This window comes from Otolemur garnettii, unplaced genomic scaffold (genome assembly GCF_000181295.1).
Source record: "Otolemur garnettii isolate 467f Iridium unplaced genomic scaffold, OtoGar3 scaffold00023, whole genome shotgun sequence".
NCBI lineage: Eukaryota > Metazoa > Chordata > Mammalia > Primates > Galagidae > Otolemur > Otolemur garnettii.
Genome location: NW_003852418.1, coordinates 1,625,543 through 1,638,781, shown reverse-complemented (window position 1 = coordinate 1,638,781; position 13,239 = coordinate 1,625,543). Strand labels below are relative to the sequence as shown.

Genomic DNA, 13,239 nt, shown 5'->3' with positions numbered 1-13,239 from the left:
TCTGCGGAGGTCTTGTCAGATGCGTGAGCTAGAGGTTCCATGCGATTTAAGTAATAACAAAAACATTTGCAGCTCAGGGACCTTCTGGGCTCAATTCTTGGTATTTGGGAGCTAAAATCCTCACCAGGCAATCTTCGTAAAAAGGTAGTTATTTGTTCATTTCAGATGAAGCTTCAAGAGTACAGGGAAGGCAAAACCCCAAAAAGCTACAGGATTAACCTTCTCCAGTCTGTTTCTTTCTTCAGAAAGGTATAAAAAAGTTATAGAGTCAACAAAGTCGCAGGGACAGAAACAAAACATTTGTAACGAGGCCTCATGTGGTGGAAAAGCTTCCAGCAAAGACAGTATGAACAGAAGTTGGGCACCCAGTATGTCCTCAGCCAGCAGAGAGACTCTGTACAAGTTGGTGACCCTTTCTGGGTCTTTTCTCCTTATTTGCAAGGGAAGTAATAGCAAAAGGGAAATACTTTTGGCTCCCAAGATTTCATGAGCAACTGTTTTATTACATAAACACTTTTTTTTTTTGAGACACAGTGTCTTTGTCACCCTCAGTAGAGTGCTGTGGCTTCATAGCTCATAGCAACTTCAAAGTCTTGGGCTAAGGCGATCCTCTTGCCTCAACCTCCCAAGTAGCTGGCACTACAGGCACCTGCCACAATGCCCAGCTATTTTTAGAGATGAGGTCTAGCTCTAGCTCAGGCTGGTCTTAAACTCCTGACTCAAGCAATCCACCCACTCTGCCTCCCAGAGTGCTTGGATTACAGATGTTGAGCCACTGTACCTGGCCTAACAATATCTCTTTTTAAAAATTAAAAAAAATAAATAAAAGTTTTAGAGAGAAGGTCTGTGTTGCCCAGCACTGTTATTGGAGTGCAGCAGCTATTCAGAGTGCACTGCAGCCTCAGACTCCTGAGGTGAAGCGATCCTCCTGCCTCAGCCTCCACGGAGGGGATTACGGGTGCCCACTAGTGCAGCCAGCAATGAACATTACTTTTCTATAGACATTAAAGACCTCCCTCTGCTGGACATTCATGGAATGTCTGAACAAACGTAAAAGAACAAAATATCTACACTGACAGAATAAATTTTAAAAGATTTTTTTTAAACGAACAAAAACCACAGTAAGAAACCAGTCCTGTGCATCCTGCACGTCTCTGTCCTCCACGCCATCTTCACTTACTGCTGTAGGAAGCTGATGCCGCAGCTCGCCTGGTTCAACAGAGGCACAGAAGGCCCCTCAGTTTCTTCACTGCAGAAGCTCCCAATGAATATAATTCTAAAGGGCAGCTACCTACATCCCTAACTTCATTCTCCCCAGGAGAAATCCATTGTGTAGCCAAATGTGACCAGTAGACTCGGGCTGGGCGCATCTACCATGTGCAGCCACTGTCCTGTCACTCAGCTGCAGTGGCCCAAGGGCACTGTGCAGGGCAGCTTCCCCAGAGTGCCCCCACTATGCCTGCTCCCCAGCACCGCTCCCACCAGCGCCTGGACCCTTGCTGGATGCCTGGGCTTCTGAGGAGCGGGATGCCTGCTTTGGCAGGCGGATGGGAACGTAGACGTTGGAGGCACAGTGCTCCTTGAGGTATTCTCCTCCCTTCTCTTCGTATTCTTTCCTGGTGACCCAGGCTTCGTCGTCATCTAGGTGCTCCAAAGCCCAGTCACGGGCACCGTACCAAGCATCCAACACAGGGTTCGAGGCAAGGTGAACCTGCAACACAAAGAGTGTGTTCACCAGGAGGACGTCTCCCACCAGGGCTCAGGAGGGAATGTTCAGCAGGCTCAGCTACAGCCCCTTGCATCTTATCCCCAGAAACACAAGGCAGGCAGGACTCTCTCTGCACCCTCCAAATAATGCACAGCTGGAATGCCCAGACGCTCCGGGACAGCAGGGAAGAACGCAACGCACGCCACACTCGACCTCACGACCTGCCACTCTGGGTCAGGAGGGCCAGGTACCCAGCCTCCTGCTCCATGATGCTGCCAACCACACACGCTGGTGGGAGAGGAGAGGTTAAGTGGTTAAGTGGAGGCTGGAGCTTGACCTTGAGGACAGGCCCTCCTGGCCCCGTTCCCCTCCTCTCCATGAGCAGAAGAAAGCAGAGGCTGATGGGAGGTGGCTCTGGTGAGACAGCAAGAAGAGTCTCAGGAGGAATGACAGAAGAGAGGGGTGACCTGGGCATTCTCTGTGAGTCTGCCAGGGCTCACTTCCCATTGCTTATTACCAAGGGTGACGGGGGTCAGAACCTCTGTAAGGACCCCTGGATGAGGCTGCCCTCACCATTCAGATAACGTTCTGTAGCTTCAAATTGGCCTTTTGAGTTCCAGATTCACCTGCCCCACTTCCCGCCTCCCTTTCATCTCCTTCCCTCGTCCAACTACACAAATTCCCACTTAGAATGGTGGTTTTAGAACTTGAAGAAGTAAAGGAGAGACAGGCCACACAAAGAGGAACCACACACATAGAGAAGAACAGAGGTGAAAAAAGTGTAAGCCTAGGAGTCTGCCCGACTGCCCAGGGCTACCATACAGACTGGGACGTGTGAACAGGGACCTCATCACAAGATTAGGGTACAGGAAGCCCCATGGGAGGAGTCAGTGAGAGAATGATATTAGGCACTTAGCATACTTCTTGGTACAGAGTGTCCAATAGATGGTAGCCATCACTATTACTGATAAAAATGCAGTAAGGTGTATGGTTAGCAGAATATTATACAGCCATAAACATGCTTTGGAAATGTACCTATCAATATAGAAAACTGTCACAATAACTTGAAAGAGAAAAAAATACAGGCTACAAAACAAGCTTTCAACAATCTCTCTCTTTTTTTTTTGGTTAAAATCCTACATGAGAAGACCAATCAGAAAGCATACACAGAACATTCCTCTCAGAGGCTGGAATTATAATTATTTTTCAGTTTTCATTTTGGCTTACTAAAATAGCCTGATGTTTTTGTAATTTTTTAAATGTTTCACTGTTTGTGAAAAAACAACAGAAACTACCTTTTTAAGGCAGTTGTAAACACTGTGAATCTTGGGGCTCTCTACCTCTTAAAGATCCCATGCTTGAGGCACTGCTAGATACACAGCTTTACAGTGGGCTATCCGGAGCTAGTGGTGCTGCTACACGCTCGTTGCCTGAGCAACATCAAAGGGAGCAGGATGGTGGGGCCAGCTGGGCTAGGCCTCCTGGAACAGGAACAGCCCCAAGCCAGGCCTGGAGGAGGTGTGGCAGCAGTGTTCCTCCATACCAGCACTCACTCAGAAATTTATGATCAAGGCCTTAGGGATTACCAAGAAACAGATCTTGAAAATCCTCTAGGATTTTTTTTCTTGACTACTTCAACCCAAGTCTGTCCTGCCAGTGTGACTCAGCCCCTCCCTCACGATTCCCAACATCACCCGCTGGTGCTGCTGCTCCCTTGGTTCCCCTCCCACCTCCTCCCCACCTCCTCCGCCTCTTCCACAGCCTTCCTTAGACTGCATCCTGAGCATCCTACACCCTTACACATGCGTGTGGTGTCCTTTAAGGCTTAATCCTTGACTTTACCTGCCATCCCAAGCAGGGCCTACAAGCACATTCACAAAAGCGGATGGGAAGCCACCCTTCCACCTTCCCCTGAGCACTTACCAGCCTGCTATGGCCTCCTCCTCCAGTGTGTCCACTGGAAACTCAGTTCAATCCACCCTAGAAACAGAATATACTATCCTCCCCTCCAGTCTATTCTTCCTCCCATGGTTCCTAGTTCAGTGAATGTCATATTTATCAAATTAGTTGCTCCACCTATAACTTGGGAGTTGATGAAGGTCCCTCTTCTCTCCCCAAATCCAATCTACTATCAGTTCTGATCATTTTCCTCTCTTACTCTCCCTCATATCAACTCCCTCTACCACTGCCTTCACAGTTCCTGCATAGCTACTAAGTGACACAGTGCCAGGGGCTTGGAACATATCACAAGACAGCTGCTGTCCCTTCCCTAATGGAGATGGGTCTAGTAAGGAACATAGGTTAAGGACAGGGAAATCTTCTTAGAAAAAGTGACACTGAAACCAGAATTGGAATGAGCTAGGAAGAATATTCTATGCAAAGTATGTCAAAAGCCCTGAGGCGGGAAAAAAAAAGGCATTTCTGAGAACTAATAGCAGTTACCTATGGCTGAAATACAAGTCAGAAGCCGAGTGATGAGAGAGTGATTCTTCAAGGTCAGATCACAGATCACAAGGGACCTTGCAAATTGTGATAAGTGGAGAAGAGTGAGGACCTCCTGCTAAAGGCTGGAGAGCTGCCTAACCAGTCTCCCGCTTCTAATATTTCTCTTGATATTCCATTTTTTCACACGAGTGCCAGAAATATCTTCCTACAATGCAAACGGGATCACACGACTTCTCTGCTTAGACTCCTTCCTGGTTCACTACGGCCCAAGCAGACCTATGGCCCATCTTTTATGCGCGTCTAAGGCTGGTCCTAGGAACTTCATTTAGGGAGGGCTCCCCTAATTACCTGATAAGAGTGGCTCTCTGTGCCTGTTTGTACAAACAATGTGGTTTATGCTCAACACCTGCTTTCTCTTCTGTGAGCCTGGAATTTAAGTCTGCTCCAAGCAGGAGGTGCCTATGTGATGTACCCCACGTAAAAACCCTCGGCACTTAGTCTCTAATGATCCTTCCTGGTTGGCAACATCCCACACATTACAACTTGCTGCTGGGGGAATTAAGTATGTCCTGTGTGACTCCACTGGAGAGGACTCTGGAAGCTTGCACCTAGTTTTCCTTAGGCTTCTCCCGTGTACTCTTTGCTGATTTTGCTTTATATCCTTTCACTATAATAAATTGTAGCCATAAATATGATTTCACAGAATCTTATGAATCCTCCTAGCAAATAATGTTCCTGGAATGGTTTTTAGGAGCCCCCAACACAAAAGCTAACATTGAATATTCATTACAGGCAAGCCCCAAGCTGAGCATGTGGCATGCACCAGTACACCCAATCTGCCAGCAGGTGATTACGCCCTTACCAGTAAGAAAACTGAGGCTTAGTGGGTGGTGCCTGTGGCTCAAAGGAGTAGGCTGCCAGCCCCATATACTGGAGGTGACTCAGCCCCAGACAAAAAAAAAAAAACAACCCTTCAAAAAAAAGAAAACTGAGGCTTAGCAAAATTCAGTAATGATGATGACAGAGTCAAGACTGTCATGCAGCAAAGTGGACTATGGCTACCTTCTCAGCAGGACCCAGGGGCACTATGTGGTGTGGGCTTTGCTGACCTCTGCACCTCACCTGCCCCTTCTCCCCTAAGCTGCTCCACGGTCCACCATATTCAGCCACTTTGCACTCCCTCAGCAAGCTTTTGGCCCCTGTGCCTTTGCTTGTACTAGTCCTTCTGGGTGGAATGCTCTCTCCAATCTACTGACATTACACTGTCTAAATGGCAAGCACCCATGCAATCTTACAAGTTCCAGTTCCATGAAGCCTTCTCTGAATGCCAATGGAGACCAGTAGGCACTTCTGCCTGTACAGCCATCACACTCGGGGCAGCTCAGCCTGTTTACTTGGGTGCTGCCTCCTCAGATACTAAGGTCCCTGCAGTTAGGAACTGCACCCAGGGCACTGCAGCATCCCACAGCACCTGACCCATGCTGGGAAATCAGCACATGTTTCTTGGTAATCAGCAATTTGGTAGATAAACTGTGAGCATCCATTCCATACAATCTTTTAGAAGAACAATGACATGTTCATTTCTGAAATGTTCACAACAGCTAAGAAAACTCAGTTTACAAAGCAGTAACACACTCTCATGTGTATAGGACTTATGAACGAAAAGCTCTGTCTGTAGGATGGGGGACAGGGCTGAATGACTCATTCTTAATGTACTCTTCTTTTGTAGTCTTTGAATTTTACTATATGCATATCTTCCTTTTCCAATTAAAAAAAAAAAACCGAAAGTAGTACATAAAACATGATTCCCATTCTGCTTTAAAAATTCAACGTGGACTCAAGACCAGAAGGAAAGCCACAAAAATGTTGACAATGGATATCTCTGCAAGCTGGAAAATATACGGTAATTTTTCTCCTTTATACTTTGTTACTTTTGCAAGCAGAAAACAATTAATGCTATTTTCAAACCAGTTGGACCCATGAACAATCAGTACCTGAAAAGAAGACTGAAAGGGCCGCATCTCCAGCAGCTCCTTCTCCATTCTGGCTTTCATCCCAGGGTACATGGTGTTCCCACCAGTGAGGAAAACATTCTGAACCAACATCTCCTGGACATCCTTTGGGTACCTAGGAAAGAAACAATTCCTTCTGGTAGAGTCCCCCCAACTTGAATACCAGAAGGGAACGCAGATGTAGAAAGGTAAGCTCTCAGCACAAAACAGAGAACACCTACACAGAAAGTTAAAAAAAAAAAACAACTTTCACTTTTCATTTGTGTCTCAGTCAACGCCAGGCCTGGAGACTGAGACAAAATGTTTCCAAATAGCTAGTTAAAGCCTTAATTCAAATGGTTAACTCATTTCCTTAATGTGATTAGAATGTTTATACTTTTGTAATACACGTTTTTATTTTTTGTTCCTTGTTTTTTTTGAGACAGAGTCTCACTTTGTCCCCCTAGGCAGACTGCTATGGCTATTATAACTCACAGCAAACTCAAACTGCTGGGCTCAAGCAATTCTCTTGCGTCACCCTCCCAAGTAGCTGGTTTTACAGGTGCCTGCCACAACACCTGGCTATTTTTAGAGATGGGGTCTCGCTCTTGTTCAGGCTGGTCTCAAATCTGTGAGCTCAGGCAATCCACCGCCTCAGCCTCTCAGAGTGTTAGGATTACGGGCGTGAGCTACCTCGCCCGGCCAACTTTTTTCTTTTTCTTTTTTTGGGACGGAGCCTCAAGCTATCCCCCTAGGTAGAGTGCCATGGCATCATGCTCACAGCCTCCAACTCCTGAGCTCAAGCGAGTCTCCTGCCTCTGCCTCCCAAGTAGCTGGGACTACAGGCGCCCGCCACAACGCCTGGCCAATTTTTTTTTTTTTTTTTTTTGTTGCGGCCATCATTGTTGTTTGGCGGGCCCGGGCTGGGGATTCCAACCCGCCACCTTAGGTGTATGTGGCTGGCGCCTTAGCCGCTTGAGCCACAGGCGCCAAGCCAACTTTTTTCTTTTTTAATAACAGCTTTATCTTAAGACATGTAGGATCACTTTCCCACCCACTATTAAGAAAAAGTTCAAAGCCACTCAAAGCTGCAAAAGCTTTTTTTCCTTGCTAGGTGCAAATTTCCATCCTGTTATAAGCCAACAGCAGCCAACCTATCCAACTTAAATTACAAAACCTCACGCTGCAGCAACTGCTTTCATGAACAGGTGAAGGGAGGTGCATTCTCACAGAAATGTAAACCCTTTAGTAAGTAAAATGTACGGAAGGCAGGAAAAAACTTAAAAGCTCTGTAGTATGTTGAGTGTGACTTAAAATCACTAGTCTTCAATAATGTGAAGCTTTACATGAAAGCCACAGGACATTATCATGTTGTTCAACTTAAACTCTTACAGCTCCTCAAATCAAATGAGCATTTACAGATTCAGAAAACAATACCAACAGCCCCAAATAGGTGCCAGGCCTGGAGACTGAGACAAAATAATACAATCAGAGTTCACTGTGTCAGTGGGGAAAAAAAAAAAAGAGGGCGAGATGGATTTCCAAAATGCCTGTCCATCAGATCTACCATCTGATGCAAAATCAAAGGAAAAGATTCAGGAAAATACAAAGAAAAGAAGTTTCACCGTCTCACCTGTCCAGAATGTACTGAAGAGTCTCCGCAACCCCGGCCTGCTCTTCTCCTATGAGAGATGGCTGGAAAATAATTTCTGGAGCTCGAATTCTTTCTGTCCCAACAAACAGCTGATGATATGCTGCCAAGTTAAACACGGGCTTTAAAAACCCAAGGTTTGAAAGATATTTTTAGGCCATAATGATAAACATTCCAGTTGCCAGTTTCCTTAAACCATATTTCTTATTCCAAAATAGTTTCTGTCCTTTGTTCATGCCAGAATACCTTCTCCCCAACTCTCTTGACTCGATAATTTAATCTCCCACCTTCTTTCAACCTCTGAATTATAAACACCTACACACTTACATCATGAAATGGTCCCTGCACTGTAGGGAAAGAGACTTCGTGGAGAGCAGCAGTGAAAACTCCCAGCATAGAAAACAAGTCTCCTGCTCCGTGCCTGACCTAGCACCCCCTCCCCTTTCTCCCAGGCAGGCCTCTGACTTATGAAGGTTCACCTGGTTACCACTATAATGACAGAAACATGGACCCCAATGCCGATTAAGCACAAGGACACACTGGCTTAAATGTAAATGAAACCATTAAAAGCCATTCTTCAGAGCTAAAGTTCCCAATTATTTCCCCAAATGTTTCTGCTGGGCAGATTCTCACAGATTCACTTACTCTTACTGCTGGAACCTCAAACAATAACTAGGGGGAAAAACCCTGACTTCAGATGTTTTAAGTATTGGTGCCCCTTTTCTAGAAAGCATGACTGAGATTAAAAAAAAAAAGATAGTCCTAAAGAAATAGACTAGACTAGCCCAGCCAGTATGTCAATGGCTTCAAAGCACAAGCACAGTACAGCTGCAGGAGACAGACCTGGACAGTGGCAACCGGCTTCTCCACTTCAGGTGTTTCCTCTGAAAACAAGGGGTCAAGGTCATTCATGCTTTCCACATCCTCCAAAGACGGCTCTAGCTGCTCCAAGTCAGGGGTCTAGAACAGAATAGAATAAACAAAACAGACTGGTACCTACAGCAAGCCTTAGTTCTATTAGTTCAGTGTCACAAAAAAGAACTAGGATTTTGTTCAGTATTTTAAAACTGTAAAAAAATTTCTAAGCAATTTTTTAAAAAGCACACACACAAACAACAAAGATTCAAAAACTAAATGCCAAGAATGGGCTCTGCTTTTGTCTCCTACCTTTCCTATTTACACAAGCCTGTCAACTCTCACCTTCTCTGACTTTCTGATTCTGCCAGCTCAGAGCCGGGCCCCTTGGGAGGCTTGCTGCTTGCACTGGTTACACAACCACACACAGCTATGGGGGAGAAGGGCATGACAGCTAGGGCCCTATAAGGTAGTTAGATTACAAGAAAAATTAAATAAATCTCTTAGTAATCAATAAAGACATATGCCAACACTAATGGCAGCAATTAGTCCCTTAACAATAGAGATGTGTGTGGTTCAGCACCTGTAGCTCAGTAGGTACGGCGGCTGGTGGGTTCATGCACTGGGGCTGGTGGGTTCAAACCTGGCCCTGGCCTGCTCACCTATGACAACTGCAACAAAAACATAGCTGGGCAATGTGGCAGGTGCCTGTAGTCCCAGCTACTTGGGAGGCTGAGGCAAGAGAATCACTTAAGCCCAAGAGTTTGAGGTTGCTGTGAGCAGTGACACCTCTGCACTCTACCGAGGGTAACATAGTGAGACTCTGTCTCAAACAAAAAGAACAAAAAACAATAGGGATGTGTTAAGCTGGGGGTGTGACTTAAACATCTCTTGAAACTCTCCCAACAACCCTCCTGGCTTCTCTCTTCTCCGCTCTTTCTCAATCTCTTTCCCTGGCATTTCTTCTGCCACCTAACTCCCAAGTGGTGGCGTTCCCTAGGCAATTCCTTTTCTCACTTCCCATCTGATTCTATGTCCTCCCATAGCGGAGTCCTGGAAAGCTCCACCCAATACCCCATAAAGACTTTAGAGATAAGGTGCAAAACTTGGCTCATTATCTTCCCAAACTTGGTCAAAGGCACTACCACCCACCACTGCCTTTCCAAACAGCCCTCAGTATTACCAAGCGGCAGGGGGAGGGGGACTGCTTGAGTCTGACTCTCGGCTACACTACTTCTTTTTGTTTCTTTTCTTTCTTTCTTTTTTCCTTTTTTTGAGACAGACCCTCAAACTGTTGCCCTAGGTGGAGTGGCATGGCATCACAGCTCACTGCAACCTCAAACTCCTCAGCTTAAGCAATTCTCTTCTTGCCTCAGCCTCCCAAGTAGCTGGGACTACAGGCACCCACCACAATGCCCAGCTATTTTTTTCTTTCTTTTGGTTGTAGTTGTCATTGTTGTTTGGCATGCCCAGCCTGGATTCGAACCCGCCAGCTCTGGTGTATGTGTCTGGTGCCTTAGCTGCTTGAGCTACAAGCACTAAGCCAGCTGTACTACTTCTACACATGTGACCTTGGACAAATGGCCTTAGCTGCCCAAGTCTCAGTTTTCTGCAGAATGGGAATGATGGTAGTATCTATTCACTGAATTGTGAGGATTAACTAGGATGACACTTGACAAGGGCTCAGCACAGGGTATGGCACATGCCACTGTTCTGTTATCATACACTGCCACTCCTGTCACCCTGGCTTTTAAATGGCATTGAGGTTTTGGGATCCTACCTCTGAAGTATCTCCTTCCCCACAGCTCCTGACAAACTTCAGTCCGCATTAGCTCTCTTCGCACTTGACAACACATTTTTATTCTGTTTCCCCACATTCAGCCTGACCTCTTCCTTCAGCCTATCATCCTAACTGCCACTAGTTATGTTCCTAAAATAAAATCATCATATCATCTCCTTGCTCAGCCTCCTTAGAGGTCTGTCTGAAGGATAATATGCAGGCTCCCTAGCCTGACAGGTACAGACCTTGACAGCGTCTCTGCTTTGTCACCTGCAGCACCCCTTCTTGCCCACACTCTATAAACCTCCCTGCATGTGTGGGGCTTTCCACCTGAAAACGGCCTTCCTTCCTCCTTTGCTACCTACTGAAATCAGATACTCTTTGAAGGCCCAGTCAAACATCCCAATCCCTTCTCAAAAAGCCATCTGTGTTCCCATACCAGCCACTGCCACATCTGACATGCTCCATCCTAAGCAGCTAAGAGTGCTGCTACAGCCCAAAGTTTTTGTTTTTGTTTTTCTGGGTTTTTTTTTTAGGTACCCAGGAGGGCAGGAACTTCATTTTGTCTGTCTGTTGTATTAAAGACACGGGATCTCACTCTGTCACCCGAGCTGGACTGCAGTGGCACTCATTGCTCAATACAACCTCAACAATCCTCCTGCCTCAGTCTCCTAAATGGCTGGGACTACAGACGTGCACCACAATGCCAGGCTGATTTATTTTTTAAATTGTTTTTAGAGGCAGAGTCTTGCTATGTTGCCCAAGCTGAGGAGCTATATCTTAATCACCTCTGCATCCCTGGGCCCTGGAATACCGTGCCTGACACTGAAGGTTCCTGGGATATACCCTCAAATTCCCCCCAGAATAGAGAAGATTATAAACATTTAGGTTTCAAAAACAAAAATCATTTGTCTTAATCTAGCTACATTCAGAAACATGTCATCTTAAAATATCATATTACTTTTTAGCTTTGCTAAAAATGGTAAAAAGAATATTTACTTATCCTAATTCCTAAAATTCACAGAGAGGAACAAAGCTAATAATTTCAATGCAGAAAAAAGGCATGCAAGAGAAAACAGAATTCTCTACCACGGCTGGCTGCTCTCCCCGTGAGTGCCAGTGTATAGTGTGGCATTCAGAAATAACATGACTGTGCTTTTGGAATTGAACAGAATGACATTTCGCCAAAGCTTATCAGAGAAGATGCAGCATGGCTCCCTAAAACAGCCCTGAGTAGCAGCTAATAAGCAGAGGCCAACTCTGATCCTGGCTAATAAGCAAGAGAACTTCCTATATTTGGCCAGTGTGTTTTCCAACAAATGCTGGTGCTCTAAAACTGTGCTCTCCCCTCCTACCCTTATGCTGTGCTTGTAACTATGAAAAGCAAGTGTCTTCTAGTTTCATTACTTCATCAGGATGCTACCAAAAGCCCACTCCTTTACATCCTCCCCATGGGAATAACCACAGTATAGCAAGGGCCAGAATGGATGCTATGAAAAAACAGATTTCAGAAAACGCTATAAATTTAAACGTTCCAGCTGTATTAATCCAATTCAGCAATTACCAATTAAGTGGAATTTCAATATGAATTCTGGTCCACATATATCTGTTCACTTAATTTTAAATGAAAGATATGGTTGGAAAATACTACAAACAGTTTTTGAAATGTAGAACTGAATAGCCAGTGTCATAGTCAAATCCATCCCATGAATGTAACTGACTCCAATCACTAAAAATTACCCTCAATAAATACTCACCATTAAGCTTTGGTTTATCAAATTTGCTGAATATGGAGAAATCTTTTGAGGTCCCACATTTCAAAAGCTCCCAAGCCCAAGGAGATTTAAGTATATGCTTCAGGAGCGGAGAACAAAGCAGATGCTTAGTAAGAGGAATGCCTGCATCACAGCATGTAACAAAGGCAGAAAAATGAACAAAGAAAGAGAAAAACTAGTTTCCCAACATCTCTGCAGCTGCTTGGTTTTTTCCTTTTTAAATCTTAAATCCTTCATCTGCACATGGCTTAGTGGCACCTTTCTGATTTAAGCAGCTTATGTCCTGTTGACATATTATGATAGAAACTACATATAGATGAACAGAAATAAAACAAAGACAACATGGTTCTGGATTTCAGTAAATCATAGGTCAAATCTAAAACAAAAACCTAGAAACTGGGAAAGGCAAACTAGGGACAGAACACTGACTCAACTGAAGCTGAGCCCGGATGCTGTGGGGAAGATGGTGAAGGCCTCTTCTACCCAGGATCTTAGGTGATCCAGAAAGTTCTATCTGGAAAGCCTCCCTCCAAATATACTCTAACGCACGCATGCTCATGGCCAGCTACTGTCCTCACATAACCTACAGCCTACCAGCCAGACATAGAGAAGGCAAGGCTGAGAGCAGGAAGGAGTCTCCAGCTGAGAGCCTGTCACTGCACAAGCAAACTTCATGCTGAGCCTAAGACAGCGCTGACATCACTGACAGGCACCCTGCACCCAGCAGCCAATGGCACTGACTTGGATGTTTCCACAGTATTGTTTCTTTCTAAAAGCATAGGCAATCAAGAGTTTAAAGAAAGCTGATTAAGGTGGCACCTATACCCAGGGTGGTGGGTTTGAACCCGGCCCCGGCCAAACTGCAATAAAAGAAAAGAATAGCCAGGCAGTGTGGCGGGCACCTATAGTACCAGCTACTCAGGAGGCTGAGGCAAGAGAATCACCTAAGTCCAAGAGCTGAAGAATTTTTTTTTTTTTTTGAGACAGAGCCTCAAGCTGTCCCCCTGGGTAGAGTGCCATGGCATTACAGCTCA

General features: G+C 45.4%; 1 protein-coding gene across 1 annotated transcript in view; it reads right to left on the bottom strand.

Annotated features, from left to right (window-relative positions):
* Positions 1-1,081: 1,081 nt before the first annotated feature.
* The window catches only part of ACTR5 (ARP5 actin related protein 5 homolog), a 26,483-nt gene continuing 14,325 nt past the window's right edge, over positions 1,082-13,239 (bottom strand). The window contains exons 6-9 of the mRNA XM_003787591.2: positions 8,639-8,755; positions 7,778-7,917; positions 6,148-6,280; positions 1,082-1,711 (exon numbers count right to left, since the gene is read on the bottom strand). Coding sequence (XP_003787639.1) covers positions 1,454-1,711; positions 6,148-6,280; positions 7,778-7,917; positions 8,639-8,755 — 648 coding nt within the window. The 3' untranslated portion in view covers positions 1,082-1,453. The remainder of the gene's footprint in view (positions 1,712-6,147; positions 6,281-7,777; positions 7,918-8,638; positions 8,756-13,239) is intronic.